Source organism: Lycorma delicatula, chromosome 1 (assembly GCF_047948215.1).
Source record: "Lycorma delicatula isolate Av1 chromosome 1, ASM4794821v1, whole genome shotgun sequence".
Taxonomy (NCBI): domain Eukaryota; kingdom Metazoa; phylum Arthropoda; class Insecta; order Hemiptera; family Fulgoridae; genus Lycorma; species Lycorma delicatula.
This window is the reverse complement of record NC_134455.1, coordinates 224,328,764-224,345,008: the sequence shown is the minus strand read 5'-3', so window position 1 is coordinate 224,345,008 and position 16,245 is coordinate 224,328,764. Positions and strand designations below refer to the sequence as shown.

At 31.1% G+C, this 16,245-nt stretch overlaps 1 protein-coding gene across 4 annotated transcripts in view; it reads left to right on the top strand.

Moving 5' to 3' along the window:
• krz (beta-arrestin protein kurtz) overlaps window positions 1–16,245 on the top strand; it is a 277,684-nt gene that overhangs the window by 227,999 nt on the left and 33,440 nt on the right. For 3 of the 4 annotated variants that reach the window (XR_012757434.1, XM_075373603.1, XM_075373586.1), the window contains exons 8-10: window positions 4,529–4,613; window positions 9,548–9,620; window positions 15,992–16,135. Coding sequence is in view for 3 of the 4 variants with exons in the window: in XM_075373603.1 (XP_075229718.1) it covers window positions 4,529–4,613; window positions 9,548–9,620; window positions 15,992–16,135 (302 nt within the window). In the remaining variant the exon portion in view is untranslated. The remainder of the gene's footprint in view (window positions 1–4,528; window positions 4,614–9,547; window positions 9,621–15,991; window positions 16,136–16,245) is intronic. The other variant, XM_075373598.1, reaches the window with a different exon arrangement.

Sequence of the window (16,245 nt, the reverse complement as noted above, 5' to 3'; positions counted from 1 at the left end):
AGCTACCTGGAAAAGGTGTCAACATTCCAATCCATAAGAAGTGTGATAGTCGAGATTGCAAGAACTACCATGGCATAAGTCTTTTTATCAATTGTTGATAAAGTTTTCATGAAAGTCATCCAGTCACACCTGCAGAAATTTAGTGTACAAACAAGCCGTGAGGAGCAAGCTGGCTTTTGACCAGATATTTGCCATTCGTCAACTAATGGGAGAAAGAATTCGATCTGAAAAATTAGCATTATTGTCTTCATCAACTTTCAATCTGCCTTTGACTGCATCCACTGGCCAGCACTTTGGAAGGCATTGGAGACAAATCTTATCCCTCCAAAAGTTATCAAGCTTCTCTAGGAGAGCTAAAATGGATCATTGAGTTAGATGCGCGTTCAAAATGAGCTATCTGAGGAGTTTTCAAACCAGACAGGAGTCTGTGCCAGGGAGACGTTCCCTCCCCCTTCCTCTTTAACATCATTGTTGACTCCATAATGTGATGAGTTTTCCAGGGGAGAAAAGGAATTCAGTTTGGAGAGGATAGCTTTTTGACTGACTTGATGTTTGCCAATGACAGTGGCGTGTTCACCAACAGTAATGTTGAGGCCACTGATATTCTCTATGATATCTTCTACATTACCCAATCTTGTGGCCTGAAAATAAATGCGAATAAAACTCATGTACTAACAACAGATGGGTAATACATCTTCATTCAACTGGATGGTGTGTACAAATTGAAAAGTTGCAAGAATTCAGATATTTGGGCTCACTGATCTTGGAGAGGAAAGTACCAGCTGCAGCAGAAATCCACAGTCGAATTGGTCAACAACTGCAGCATTTGCCTCCCTGAAATGATGCTTGTAGAAACAAAGCAACATCTTGCTGAAGACCCAAGTTCATCTTTTCAGAACCCTGATCCTGTCAGTTTTATTGTATGGAGCAGACACATGGACAACTGCTTTAAACAGACTTGAGCTAACTTGAAGTGTTCCAAATCCAATGCACATGCCAGATCATCAAGAGTCTCACTTCATTATTACATCTGAAATGAGGTTATCTGCCATTGCTGTGAATAAAAGCCAGTGATCGAAGAACAGATTCAAAAACAAAGACTGCAATGGTTTGGCCATGTCTGCAGAATGAGTGGAAGCCAACTACTATACAGACACTTCTTGCATGAATGACCCACTCATTGGAGAGTCTAAAAAATAGCTCCAAAGAAAACGTTGATCAAGCAGATCAGTGATGATAGAAAAAACTGCAGACTAAACCTTAATGAGGCCAGGACAACAGCCATGGATCACCATGCATGGAAGCATCTTGTTAATGAAATCATACAACCATTGGCACCCACAGTAGCATACAGACTTAGGAGTCAATCCAATCCTAACACCAGCTAGGTATCAGATAATAAATAATAATTTAAACAATATATATTCTTTTTATTGAAATTGCAACTTATTGTGTTGTTTATAAAGAATATAATTTACATTTATTGCAAAAGAAAAGATTGTAATGTTTTATGTATTGCATTCACTTATACATAAAACATCAGACACAATATAACCTTAAACGTAACAGTAACACTGAGATAAAGAACATAAAACAAATTAGATTGTCAACTAATTTTAACGTAGTCAGATAACTAAAAGAAACTCCAAGCAAAGTATTATGAAAAAACATTACTAATAAATCATCAAGCATAAATAAACAATCAAAAAAAATATTTTCTACCTGAAACTGATAATCCAAAAAATAAAAAATTGTTAGCAATATTACTTGAAAAGAGATGTTATAAAAAAACCGCATTTTTTGATACAAAAAAAAATATTCCACCTTTTCATTTGAATATAAACTATAAATATCAACTTGGTAATAACTTACTAATGGTTAATTATTTAGTTAATAATCAATTACAAAAGATAAGGTTAACTAAATAATAAATAACAAAAAAGCTAAATTTAAATGTATTATGTATATATTTATAAAAAATATAATTCCTGCTTATTTCGCAACACAACAACCTACATAGTATAGCCTTGACTAATTAATATTTATTTGAAAAAGTATCTTCTAATTTCTACAAGACACTCAAAATGTGACATGAAAACCATTCTTCACCTCCCTCCTGCATAAGCTGCAACAATTTTGCCCATTAACTTTATAATTTGTATTATTCAAAGTAAATTTACCGTAAAATTTTCAATTTAACTTCATTCTGAGCAATACATAAATATAATTTAAAAGATTATTTAAACATAGTAGGGTTTTAAATTCATCAGGCATAATTGTTTTCAAAGGAATGTTAAAACTTGAATTATTAGCCGTAGTAAAATTCAAATTAAATAAGATGATCATTACTTGATTTATTATTACATATACCTATCAGACAATCAAAGTTTGGTAAACGTTTTTAATTAACCCCAAAAGCTGAAAGTTGTACTATGATAATTACTTTCTTCCAAAACTGAACTAAATAAATATTTGTTTAGAAGTCACATCTGATCCATCTTCTTATTTTCCACAAAATTTTCAGTATTAGCTTGAAAAAATTTAAACCTAAATGAGATCCCTGTTATGAGTCTAATAAAATAATGTTATGTACCTTGGAAGATTTAAGAAATGTGTAAAAAAAATTTCCACTGAGCTGCATGCTCTTTCAAACAACTGAGCATCTCTAATAATGCATTTTTAACTGTCATATTAAAAAGATGAATTCTGTTATCCCACAACTTCATTTTACTTTTATGATCCTACTCAAAAGCCAGCCTTATCAATAGTTTCGTTCATATCCTATTGAAATATCAATATTTTAGAAAATTTAACTCCATATCAATTGTAGTGAGAAACAACTTCCAGTTTAATATACCCAAAACATTTTTGAAATCTTCATCTTTCCAAGAACTAAATTTCAAAACCTTTGTATTATCTGTATTTTCCTTGAGCCTGTTTAACTTAAGTCTTAAAATTTTCAATCTCTTTTTGAAATTGTAATAACTATCTCCAAAAATGATTAAAAATTACTGTCAGTGTAACCCATAATAATAATAATAATATTCAAATCTGTTTTAATCTTAGTTCTGTATACACCCATTAACCTAAGATTCTAATCTATATCAGATGTAAACAATATCGGGCTTAAAATTTCCCCTTGCATTAGCTCTTGAATTAATTTATCCTTAAGAATAAATTAACAGTGAGGTACTCACTGTAGCATTCCTATACATTATTTGTAAAACTAAAAACTTTCCCGTACAACCCAGTAATTCAGAACTTATTCCTCAGGAGAACTTGTGAAATTGAGTCAATACTTAATAGAAATCTATGAAAAGACTATCAAATTTCCTTTTCCTGATACAGTCATGAATTTAACCTATAGAATTTACCATAAATATATTGTCTAAATGGCCCCTCCCCAATCTAGAAACAGATTGAAATTCAAAAATAATGCCATTCATTTCAATTCATTCTTCAAATCTCTACAAAGTAGTTAACGTAAAAATCTTAACCTAATAATTCACCAACCTGTGCTCTTGTAATTACCTGTACACATCCTATCCCCTTTCTTGTGTAACATAAACAAAATAATTTTATTGTTTTCCAGAATACTGAACTATCATATTATAATAGATATAGATTACTTATTTATTAAAGTTATTTATAATAGATATAAATAACTTTATAATGGATTATAAATTTATTTTATAATTGGTATTATATTATATTTATATTGATAACTATATGAGAAACATCAAAATGTTTTATCTTTAAAAAGTAATTAATGTTTTTTTTTATTCCTTCTTCATTGAACTGTTGTTAATTATCAAAATTATCCTTCCCAGTCTTAAAACCCTTCCACTTTCTATAAATATCCATTTTCTTATGTAATTTTAAAAACTAATAATACTCTTTATTGTACAATCTTTTCCTAAAAACAGTTTTACAAGACTTTGTCCTCCTAAGCATATTTAATTCCTTTGCCATATTCTGAATTCTTAATATTCACATTTCCCTTGTATCTGAATTTAAGTCGAATTTAGTATTTATATGCTTGTTTCCTTTTTTTAAGACATTTTTAGTGACAATCAATACAATTGGAAAATGGTTTGAATGACCGTTCACTTATAAAAATCTCTTCTTCTAAACAGAGGACAGTCATATGTAGTAAATTAAAATAACAAGTCATTCGATAAATGTGATCTTTCTGACAAATTTACATTGCAATCAAAATAAACCAAACCACTCCTCAATTATGGTAACACTCACTGCCCAACCTAATTAAAAAAAAAATCAAAACTATTTTCTCTAAAGTAACACATACTCTGTAAACATTGTATAAACATAAAACAATAAACCTCCTGGGAAAGGGCTAAACCCCTTTTCCTGTTTTTATATTTAACTGCATTTAATTGACAATAGCTATAAAAAAAAATTAAGTTTGGCAATCTTGCTTTCATAAAGCAGTAAAGTCTTACATAGCCCCTTATTATATATAATATATGTATATACAGTATATTTTTTTTTTTGTTTTTGTTTGCAGTTGTATCATCATGGAGAAAGTATTGCTGTTAACGTACACATAGCAAACAATTCAAATAGGACTGTTAAAAAAATTAAAGTTTCAGGTGTGTAAAATTGTTACCTATTTATCTTAAATATTTTCAGTAGCATATTTTCTTATTTAAACATTTCAATGTGTGTAATTATGATATATTTTTTAATCATGAAATTAATTTTTTTATATATTAATATAGAGCAGAAAAGACAAGCCTCTCCATCTCTGCCTCATTACTTCTTTCTATTTTGTACTCTTTTCTTCACAGTTCTATTTCTTTCAAGCATTCATCGCTCAACGTTCTTTATCACAATTACATCTGATATATCCTCACATTGATTCATTCACATTCTCACTTTATTTTTTTCTTACAAAGATTCTTAATCTTTTTATTTATTTCTTATTTATGTTCTAACTAACCTTCTAATTATCATACTACTCCTTAGAAATTTAATTTTATAAGTTCATATTTGGCTTATATATATTTAAGCCTTAATGGTAAATATATAAATATTAGCATATTGTATACCAATGTATTATGCCTTAATCCAAATATTTGGATATTCCTCCCAAAACAGTATTCACTTTGTTATTGGCTCTTCTCAGTCACTTTATAGTTAAATTCTTAGTTTTTTTTTAATGTCTCCTTCTGTATGTCTCCGCATTACCAACTGTAAAACTCATTACTTCTATAGCATATACATTTTTTCCTGTATATCATCCCTCACCACAGAATTACAACAATCAGTGCTTGCTCTACCATATAAGCAGGTATTCATCCTGGGTGCCACATTTTTGGGAGTGTCCAAAATATGATGTTTGATATATCATCCGTTACATAATAATTTTTTTTTAATTTTAAGGTTTGTTGCAAGTTTCAGAAATAAAAAAAGAGGTACTTTCTGATGTATAGTCTTATTAGATGAGTCATAATTGGAGGGAAGTAGCAGATAAAATTGTTACAGGTTTGTATTACATTTAAAGAATGCAAAGTAACATGACAAGAAGTTTTAGTCAGCATCTACTATGATTACATCCATAGCATTTTGAGCAATGATGTACTGCTATGGGGTCAAAACTGTGGTTGTTCAAACGGTAGAAAAAACAGTCAGTGATTTATAGCATGCCCCAGAGAGCTCATAGTAGGCCTGCATTTGCTAGGTTAAACGTTTTGACACTTCTGTTTATTTATATACTCCAGTTTTCTTTAATACAAGAAAATAAAAACTTAAGTTGTATGAAAACAATTAATGAAAATGACTATTTTACAAGAAATTAAACTTTGAATAGATTGGTTTAAATATTCTTGAAATCAAGCAAGTATTCAGTGGCAGTTAATCTATCAATCTAACTAATCATCATGGTTAACTAACCATCTATAGTAGTAAGAGATCTTCCAGTTAGTCTTAAGAACAGGGTAAAGAATATTTTAATATATCTGTTCCTAAATAGTAGAAAATTTTTCCAATATTCTTTGTAAAAAGTTACATCAAAATCATGATTCTTATCAACTTTGGTTTGCACTTAAATGCATACTGAATGTGGTTGTTGGTTATAAATCGGTCAAGTGGACTGTATAATAAAACGACACATTTTTGTATGTAACTGACATTGATTGCCATCTTTATTGTATAGATTAACACTATAATATATATATTATAGTATATATGTATATAATATATAGTATAATGAAATTATACTATAGTATAATATTCAGTGAGTAGAATATAATAGATTCGCACTGCAGTAGTTCTTGATTCACCAAATTGGTTTACATCACCTTTCAAAGGGATCTTCACACAGTACTTCCATCCATAGATCTTGCCTTATTATTTTCATATAATTCTTCACAAAGTTTATCACTTCCTGTAAATTTTTTTTGGCAGATCTGCAGTTTTCTAATTCCAAAAATTGTTTAATGTTTTCATTGATGTGATCTAAAGTAGAGAGAGATTGTATACAGATAATAAAACTGTTGATTACTGATCAATTGATATTTTTTTACCAGTAATTACCCAGCCAAATAGGGTATTTTGAAATATTGGATTTGATTCACTTGCTTTAATCTTTCCTTCACATTAAGACATAAAATAATTCTGCAGCAAGAAGTATGTCAATGTTACTTGGTTTGTGTAAATCTGGATCGGCCAGTAGCAGATTCTGTGGTAATTGCAAACTTGATTTTCTGATTTGAACTGTGGGTAATTGTTGAATGATGGTTGGTAAAACTACTCACTTGATATTCGCTGCGAATCCGTTCACTCTTGATTTAATATCACATTCCACAGAATGAGTTGTAATGGTTGCAGCCTTGCCTATACCATTAACTTGTAACATGTCTTTCTTTGATAGTAGTCTTAAAAACTTAGCAGTTTTCTCAGTGATAAAATTTGACTGCAAACCACTGTCAAATAACATGACTATCTAACACTAAAACAATGGCTGTTGACAGCATGACGACAGGGTTGGACTGCTTCGAACTAACATTTGACGTGCGATACTATTTTGTGTTGTGGAATTATCATTGGGAACAATTCATCGCCGCTAGCAGAAATCTTATTTTGTGTAATACTAGAATTAGGTCTGATATAATGCAGCAAACTATTATGTTCTTTGCCACAATGGTTGCATGAGCCTGCTTGATAGACCATAGTTTTATGTTGACTATTTAGACAATTGAAGCACAGACCACGGTTTAACCTCAAGTTCATGGTCAGGAATTGATAACGTTATGAAAGCTTCACAAAAATAAATTGGGTGTAGCGGTTAATTACCTAAATAACATTTTTTTGTAGACACATGACAATTTTCAAATAATATATTATTTTTTGAAAATGATTTAAATGTTGGTAGTTGCCCTTTCTTTGGTAATGATTGTTCATATGCGATTTATGAAACTTGCTAGTTTCAACTGATTCCATAACTTGATATTTATGTTGTAGAAATGTTTCTAATTCGAACATTGTTGGCAACTGATTTATTTCTGCGGAATTTCCTATTCGTGTTAGGTTGCCGAATCTAATTTGGTTGTAATTACATGAATTAAGAGTGTATCCCAATACTGAGTTGGTTGTCCTAATCCTGCAAGAGCATATATGTGTTTTAAAAAAGCTTTCCTAATGACAATTTTCTCTATCATTTTTGTAGAGGTTGAATATTGCACTTACATGTTTATTAATTAAAAACCTTTTATTGCCATATCTGGCTTTTAAAAGTTTCCAAGCAACCTCATAATTTTCAGTTGAACCTTCTAAAGACGATAAAATTTCAACTGCTTCGTCCTTTAAAGAACATCAGTGGTAATAAAATTTATGAATTTTTGACATTTCTTTAGAATGAATGAGGGACACAAGCGTTTCATGTAATGACACCCATTCATCGTAATTTCTGCTGAACGTGGGAAGTCTTATGTCTAGAAGTTTAACCGACACGGATTGAGCTTTTGTTGGTTTGATTTCACTGCTAAGTGGGGTTTCATATGATTTAAGAAGGTCTTTTGCTGCAGCCGTTAATGAGAATAATTCAGACTCAAAATTTTCCCTTTCTTCAATCTGACTCTTGGAGTCATCCTGTAATTCTATTTGTAGTTGAATTTTACCAAACTCAGATCAATACTCTTCAAGCTTAGTGAGTCTAACTTTTAATTGTGTAATCTCATTTACATTTGATATAGCAGCGAAATATGTTTTGTACCTTGTTTGTTTTTTTGTACCTTTGTTTGTACCTGTTTTGTTTTGTACCTTTGTTTTTTTGTACTTTGTTTTTTGTACCTTGGCCTTTAACTAGGCCACATTCTTTAATTAATTGCTTAATTTCAATCATTTGCAAATGAAACAAAAAAAAAATTAATATTAATATTGTAGCCTACTGTATTTTTGTTAAGTATGAAATAATTTATAGAGACATGTGATAAGGAATTGGACTGAATAATATTATTACTATGTAGGCTAACTAGATAAACAAGAATAAATAATACGATTAAGCACTTAAAATATGGAATTAAATTTGTGGTAGGATAAAGTGTATAATAAAGGAAATTTGGTATAAAGATTATAATTCACTATAGGAATGTTTGGCAACAGATTAAAAAATAACATGCTTTACTTATCTTGTTTACACAGCGATAACATAACTGTGGTCAGCTTATCTCCAACTGGAATGTAATAGAGTTATGTTACGTGTGCACATATATGAGCAACAACGCAATTTGTTTCAGCATTAATAAAAACTGTTTGTAAATTTATACATATTATTTATTATAATTTAGAAAATATTGCCAAGTACACCAAACACAACTTTGAAGAATTATAAATCATTACATTGTCACAAATTTACACTGTTTTCTTTGCACTTGAAAATAACAATTTGCAATCTATTTTGTTGAGGACCAATGGTTGTTGGTTATAAATCAGTTAAGTGGACTGTATAATAAAATGACACATTTTGTATGTAACTGACACTGATTAACATCTTTATTGTATAGACTGACACTTCATGTTATACCATTACACTAAAGAAACTTTGTGATAACAGATCGACGTTATGTCCACTTCATAAACTCAACTCAACTGAGAGAGTAACACACATGAATAACAGATTGGGAGAACTCCCCACCACACCAGCCACACAGACAGGCTTGCGTGCATACACATACACACACACACACACACATACACACATACACACACACACAGAGAGAGAGAGAGAGAGAAGAATATCCAACAGATTGTATATTTAAGTCATCTTTCATTTTGATCTTTTGTGTCTATGTGTGATTGTTATTTATTCTAGTAATATCTAGTGTAATAAATTTTATTTTGTTCTAATATTGATCTTACGGTAATGCAAGAAAAATTTTAATTAAAAAAATTTATTTTTACATTGTACCTATTGTAAAGTCCAATAAGTACAAAAATATTGTAAGTACTTTGTAGTTTGCGCTACACATACGTGTATATATTACTCTTAATTGTTAACTAATTTTAAAACATTATCTCATTTCAGTTCGACAGTTTGCTGATATCTGTTTATTTTCAACAGCCCAATATAAATGCACTGTGGCAGAAGCAGAAAGCGAGTAAGCATAATTAAAATTTTCTCTTACGTTTTGTACAAAAGTGTTTTTGGTTAATTCATAAAATAAAGAAGTTGAATAGTGAAGATTATTTTAACTTGCAGTGATCATAGAACATATATATATATATATATATGTTAGAACAATCACATATTTTAGGTTGAATTTTAATTCATTTTTCAAGTCTAGATTGAATTATAGTGTTGAAGAGCTTTTCTTGTTCTGTTCCATAGAAATTAAAGACAGGATTATTTCATTTCTTTGAGATACTGATTATTATCTAAATATTTTTAAATTTCTCATGATTTATGTACTGAAATTTCATTACATACATGTTAAATTGAAAAAAATTGTATATGGATGCTGCTAGCCAGTAACTTCTGAAATTGCTGAATTTAAGTAGAAATTCTGTAGGAAATATATCTCTTATTTCATAGATCAAGGTAATGAAATGCTATTTGGAGATGAGTAAAAATAGGAAGACATAGTTAATAAGCCATATTTTCAGACAAGTGAATTCAGTTAAATGGTATTAAGAACTTAACCTATGTTGAAGTAAAGTGGAAACCACGTAGTGCATTTGGCTGAAGAATTTCTGCGTACCCAGGATGATGTGAATAATGGTGGTGTTTATAATTATCATCCTAGTTTGCCTGTAGCAAGGTAATTATTTGGAAAAATTCTCATTTCTAGGGTATTTAACTACAGAAAACATTTAAATTGTTAGATTATAAATGAATGGTTTTTAATGTGCTGTAATTTTTTACCATCATTTTGGAAAAATTATTGGAAAACAAAATTTAGGGTGTTACTATAGAGGATAAAATGAACAAGTGAAATGGGAAAGAATGAGATCAGTGTGAATCATGGACTACAAATTGTGTAATAAAGCTTGGGCAGGTGATGCTTTGTAGCACAAAAATATGAAAGCAATTTTGTGAATAATTAATTTTTTTTGTTCTGTATTTTTGCTTTAATGATTTGCAAAGAAATCTAATAATTTTTTTATTGTGGGTGATACTTTTTTCATAAATATGACAATCTTAATGGTGACCCAGCAGTTCAAATATTTAGGATATTGTTAGGACATAAAAGTTAATAAAATTCCAAACATCTTAACTGTTTGTTTATGGAACAAACTTCCACCTAACCTAATTATTTAGAAATATTAATATAATATATTATATTGTGCTTGCTTAAGGTAGCCTTGCAGCATCTAGTTTTCTAGAAAACTTTATTGCCATTTCTTTCAAACTGTTGTGTCATGTAGATATGATGATTATTTTTTTTTTTTAGTAAAAGATTTACTTATACCAAATGTTTTATCACTTTTATGAAAGATTAATCATTAGTATAGTAATTCATTGTTATAGTATATCTAACATATGTTCATTCTCCACATTTTTCCTCAACTTCAATGTAATTTCTGATAATGTTTCAGATTTTATATTTTTGATAATTTATCAAAATAAAATGCTGAAAATTATATGTAGAAGAAAAAGAAAAACTGATGAATGGTTGTTTTATTTAAAATTAAATCAAACTATTTTGTTTACTTAATCTTTTTATTAGTTTGTTTAGACAGTAAGTAAGTCACTACATATTTTATCTACGTTTCGTGGTTTTTTTTTCTAATTTAAGCATTTTAAATGTGTGGTAGTGTGCAGTAACAGTAGTATTATTACATTTTGACAAATACAAGAGGTCTTCCTCAGCCAGCAGATTAGGTGGTGGATTGATTTAAAGCAAGGCGTAATTGTCTTCATGTTAAAAAAAAAATATATATATATTAAAATACAATATATCAAAAATAATGACCTGATTTCAAAACCATTCACCTGTATGACCACGCATGGTCAATGGATGAAATTTGCACTATTTGAAAGTACGTGTTCTAGATTTTCAAATACTGGGAACCAGATTTCAATGCTAGCAATGAAGCATACAAGTTGTGGCTATTAAATAACGAGACTAATGCTGAAAAAATTTTATTTTAAATTTATCCATGTTTAGTTATTATCCCCCTCAATATACACCCCCTTCTATCCCTTCAAAGCTCCATGTGAATTTTCCATTGTTCAAAACAGTGCTGGAAGTCTTCTGTGAGCTCTTTCAGGATACGTGCCGCTTTTTCTTTCACAGCTTCAATGGTAATCTTGATTATTTTAATACAGATTTGACCTTGGGGAAGAGATAAAAGTCGCATGGTGCCAGGCCAGCCAAATAAGGTGAATGATCTAATACTGGGATGTTATACTTAGCTAGAAACGTGATGACAGACAATGTAGAGTGAGCCGGTGTGTTGTCATGATGAAGAACCACGACATGTTCTTCCACAGTCAGGTCGAATTTTCTTTTTATTTGTCAGTTCCTACAGTTTCAGCAATCACACGAATAGTTAACCAATGATCAGATCGGATTAGATTACCAATTTTTTCAATATTTTTATCCATTTTTGACATGGAAGGGTTACCCTGGTAAACATCATCTTCAGTGTCTTCTCAGCCATCTTGGAAATGCTTAATCCACTCAAAACCCCATGCCTGTGGCAAACATTCATTGCCATATACTTTTTTTTTAATAAAAGAAAAATTTCAGTAGCGTTTTTTCAAGTTTCATATGAAATTTCATGAGAATTCTTTGCTCTAATAAAACACTTATCATTTTTTTGGCAAAACAAAAAACAGATGTTATCCAAATGAAGGCCACAGGCAGACTAATATGTCCATAGAAACTGGAGTGGCAACAATCGAAAGAGAAGGTTTCACGCTAACAGCTGTCGGTTATACAAATTTGGCGCATGCGCAGTTCTTCTCTAGCAGCATTTGTCTCATTATTTAATTGCCTTTTTTTTTTGTCTTCAGTCATTTGACTGGTTTGATGCAGCTCTCCAAGATTCCCTATCTAGTGCTAGGTTTCATTTCCGTATACCCTCTGCATCCTACGTCCCTAACAATTTGTTTTACATATTCCAAACGTGGCCTGCCTACACAATTTTTCCCTTCTTCCTGTCCTTCCAATATTAAAGCGACTACTTCAGGATGCCTTAGTATGTGGCCTATAAGTCTGTCTCTTCTTTTAACTATATTTTTCCAAATGCTTCTTTCTTCATCTATTTGCAGCAATACCTCTTCATTTGGCACTTTATCCACCCATCTGATTTTTAACATTCTCCTACAGCCCCACATTTCAAAAGCTTCTAATCTTTTCTTCTCAGATACTCCGATTGTCCAAGTTTCACTTCCATATAAAGCGACACTCCAAACATACACTTTCAAAAATCTTTTCCTGACATTTAAATTAATTTTTGATTTAAACAATTTATATTTCTTACTGAAGGCTCGTTTAGCTTGTGCTATTCGGCATTTTATATCGCTCCTGCTTCGTCCATCTTAAATAATTCTACTTCCCAAATAACAAAATTCTTCTACCTCCATAATCTTTTCTCCTCCTATTTTCACATTCAGTGGTCCATCTTTGTTATTTCTACTACATTTCATTACTTTTGTTTTGTTCTTGTTTATTTTCATGCGATAGTTCTTGCGTAGGACTTCATCTATGCCGTTCATTGTTTCTTCTAAATCCTTTTTACTCTCAGCTAGAATTACTATATCATCAGCAAATCATAGTATCTTTATCTTTTCACCTTGTACTGTTACTCCGAATCTAAATTGTTCTTTAACATCATTAACTGCTAGTTCCATGTAAAGATTAAAAAGTAACGGAGATAGGGAACATCCTTGTCGGACTCCCTTTCTTATCACGGCTTCTTTCTTATGTTCTTCAATTGTTACTGTTGCTGTTTGGTTCCTGTAAATGTTAGCCATTGTTCTTCTATCCCTGTATTTGAACCCTAATTTTTTTTAAATGCTGAACATTTTATTCCAGTCTACGTTATTCTAGGTCTATCCAGCCTTTTCTAGGTCTATAAACGCCAAGTATGTTGGTTTGTTTTTCTTTAATCTTCCTTCTACTATTAATCTGAGGCCTAAAATTGCTTCTTCTAACACTTCCTCCACTCTCCTCTCAATTCTTCTGTATAGAATTCTAGTTAAGATTTTTGATGCATGACTAGTTAAACTAATTGTTCTGTATTCTTCACATTTATCTGCCCCTGCTTTCTTTGGTATCATTACTATAACACTTTTTTTGAAGTCTGATGGAAATTCCCCTTTTTCATAAATATTACACACCAGTTTGTATAATCGATCAATCGCTTCCTCACCTGCACTGCGCAGTAATTCTACAGGTATTCCGTCTATTACAGGAGCCTTTCTGCCATTTAAATCTTTTAATGCTCTCTTAAATTCAGATCTCAGTATTTTTTCTCCCATTTCATCCTCCTCAACTTCCTCTTCTTCCTCTGTAACACCATTTTCTAATTCATTTCCTCCATATAACTCTTCAATATATTCCACCCATCTATCGACTTTACCTTTCGTATTATATATTGGTGTATCATCTTTGTTTAACACATAATTAGATTTTAATTTATGTACCCCAAAATTTTCCTTAACTTTCCTGTATGCTCCATCTATTTTACCAATGTTCATTTCTCTTTCCACTTCTGAACACTTTTCTTTAATCCACTCTTCTTTCGCCAGTTTGCACTTTCTGTTTATAGCATTTCTTAATTGCCGATAGTTCCTTTTACTTTCTTCATCACTAACATTCTTATATTTTCTACGTTCATCCATCAGCTGCAATATATCGTCTGAAACCCAAGGTTTTCTACCAGTTCTCTTTATTCCGCCTAAGTTTGCTTCTGCTGATTTAAGAATTTCCTTTTTAACATTCTCCCATTCTTCCTCTACATTTTCTACCTTATCTTTTTTACTCAGACCTCTTGCGATGTCCTCCTCAAAAATCTTCTTTACCTCCTCTTCCTCAAGCTTCTCTAAATTCCACCGATTCATCTGACACCTTTTCTTCAGGTTTTTAAACCCCAATCTACAATTCATTATCACCAAATTATGGTCGCTATTTAATTGCCACACCTCATATATTAACCTCAGTAATAACAACATGGCATCTCTGCAGCAGGAGACGAGGCATTTTGTGATCTGCAGTTTTGCAAGACAAGAGTCTGTAGTAAGGGTTCATCTTGTATTTCAACAGCACTTCAGGATTGATCTACCATCGGCTAAAAAAATATTTGTCAGTGGTATAAACAATTTGAAGAATCTGGTTGTTCATATAAGAGGAAGATTCCAGGGCAATCTGTACATTTTCAGAGGAAAATGTACAATAGATTCAAGAAGCTTTTCAGCAAAGCCCAAAAAGTATGCTTGATCACGTTGGCAGAGAACTTGGAATACTTAATATAATTTTTTGGGATGTATTAATAAGAGGTTGCATTTCATGCAATACTGATTACAACTGATACAAGTTTTTTTATGTAAATGACAAAAGAAAACATAAAGATTTTTGTGATATGCTCTTAGTTCATATGGAAGGCAGTAATTTCTTACTGGTGTTAATTTTTAATGATGAAGCAACGTTTCATTTAATTGGTAAAGTGTCACATTACAATGTTCACAAATGGGGACTTGGGAATCCACATGAGATTGTAAAGAAAGAGTGAAATTCACCAAAAGTTATTGTTTTTTGTGCTATTTCATTTACAAAAATTTATGGCCCTTTTTGTAAGGAAACACAATAGTAGGCATTCTTATCTGGAGATGCTGCTGGACTAGCTTTTTCCACAACTAAGTTCATTAGTTCTTTAGTGAAACATTGCTCATTGCTGGATAGAGGGCGTACAGTACAGGAGTTCAAGATTTGGCACTACACTGCATGATCCCTACACATTACACCTTGCAACTTTCTTTTTATGGTGATATGTAAAACAAACTGTTTACGTGCTGATTTAAATGAGCCATTACCTGCCGACTTAAATGAGCTTAAACCAGTATCACAGCTGCAGTAACAGCTTCAAGTAAGACTGTCTGCAATGCATGGTGAAAAAATTCAGCTATCATCTTGATATTATCTCTGCGAGCAAATAGAGGACATATAGAAAAAGTATTTATAACTTGGTAAGTGAAATTTTAAACATTTTTTAATAGTATGTAGTAATATGTCTTGTAATTGTAACTTATTTTTATTACAAAACATATCTGTTGAAATCAGGTAATTTTTTTTTATAAACTGCATATTAATTATGCCTTGCCTAGTAGTCATTTCAGTTTTTGTAAGATGGCTGAATCATTTGTCTACCAAAGATATAATGTATGTTTTGTGTTTTTAATCGCATTGCTTTATTTATGACAAATTTGTATCTTTAAATAAATGTAATTATTTACTTAATAAATTTCTTACTTGCCTGGAGTAAGTAATTACAAGTCATTGTAAGTTTGTGTGTTTGAAATTAGAGCAGGATGCCCTGTAGGTCCAGGGTTCACTTTATCTAAGGTTTATACAGTACGGCCAACATTACAAAATAATAAGGACAAGCGTGGTCTTGCACTGGATGGACAGTTGAAACATGAAGATACTAACCTTGCCTCTTCAACACTGTGAGTCTTACTGTTCTAGAGAGCCTGTAGTAAGAATGACTTTTGTTAAATATAGTATTTTGCTTTTTATTGAAATTTTTGGTGTTGGTGTTTTTAACTTCTGGTTTTTA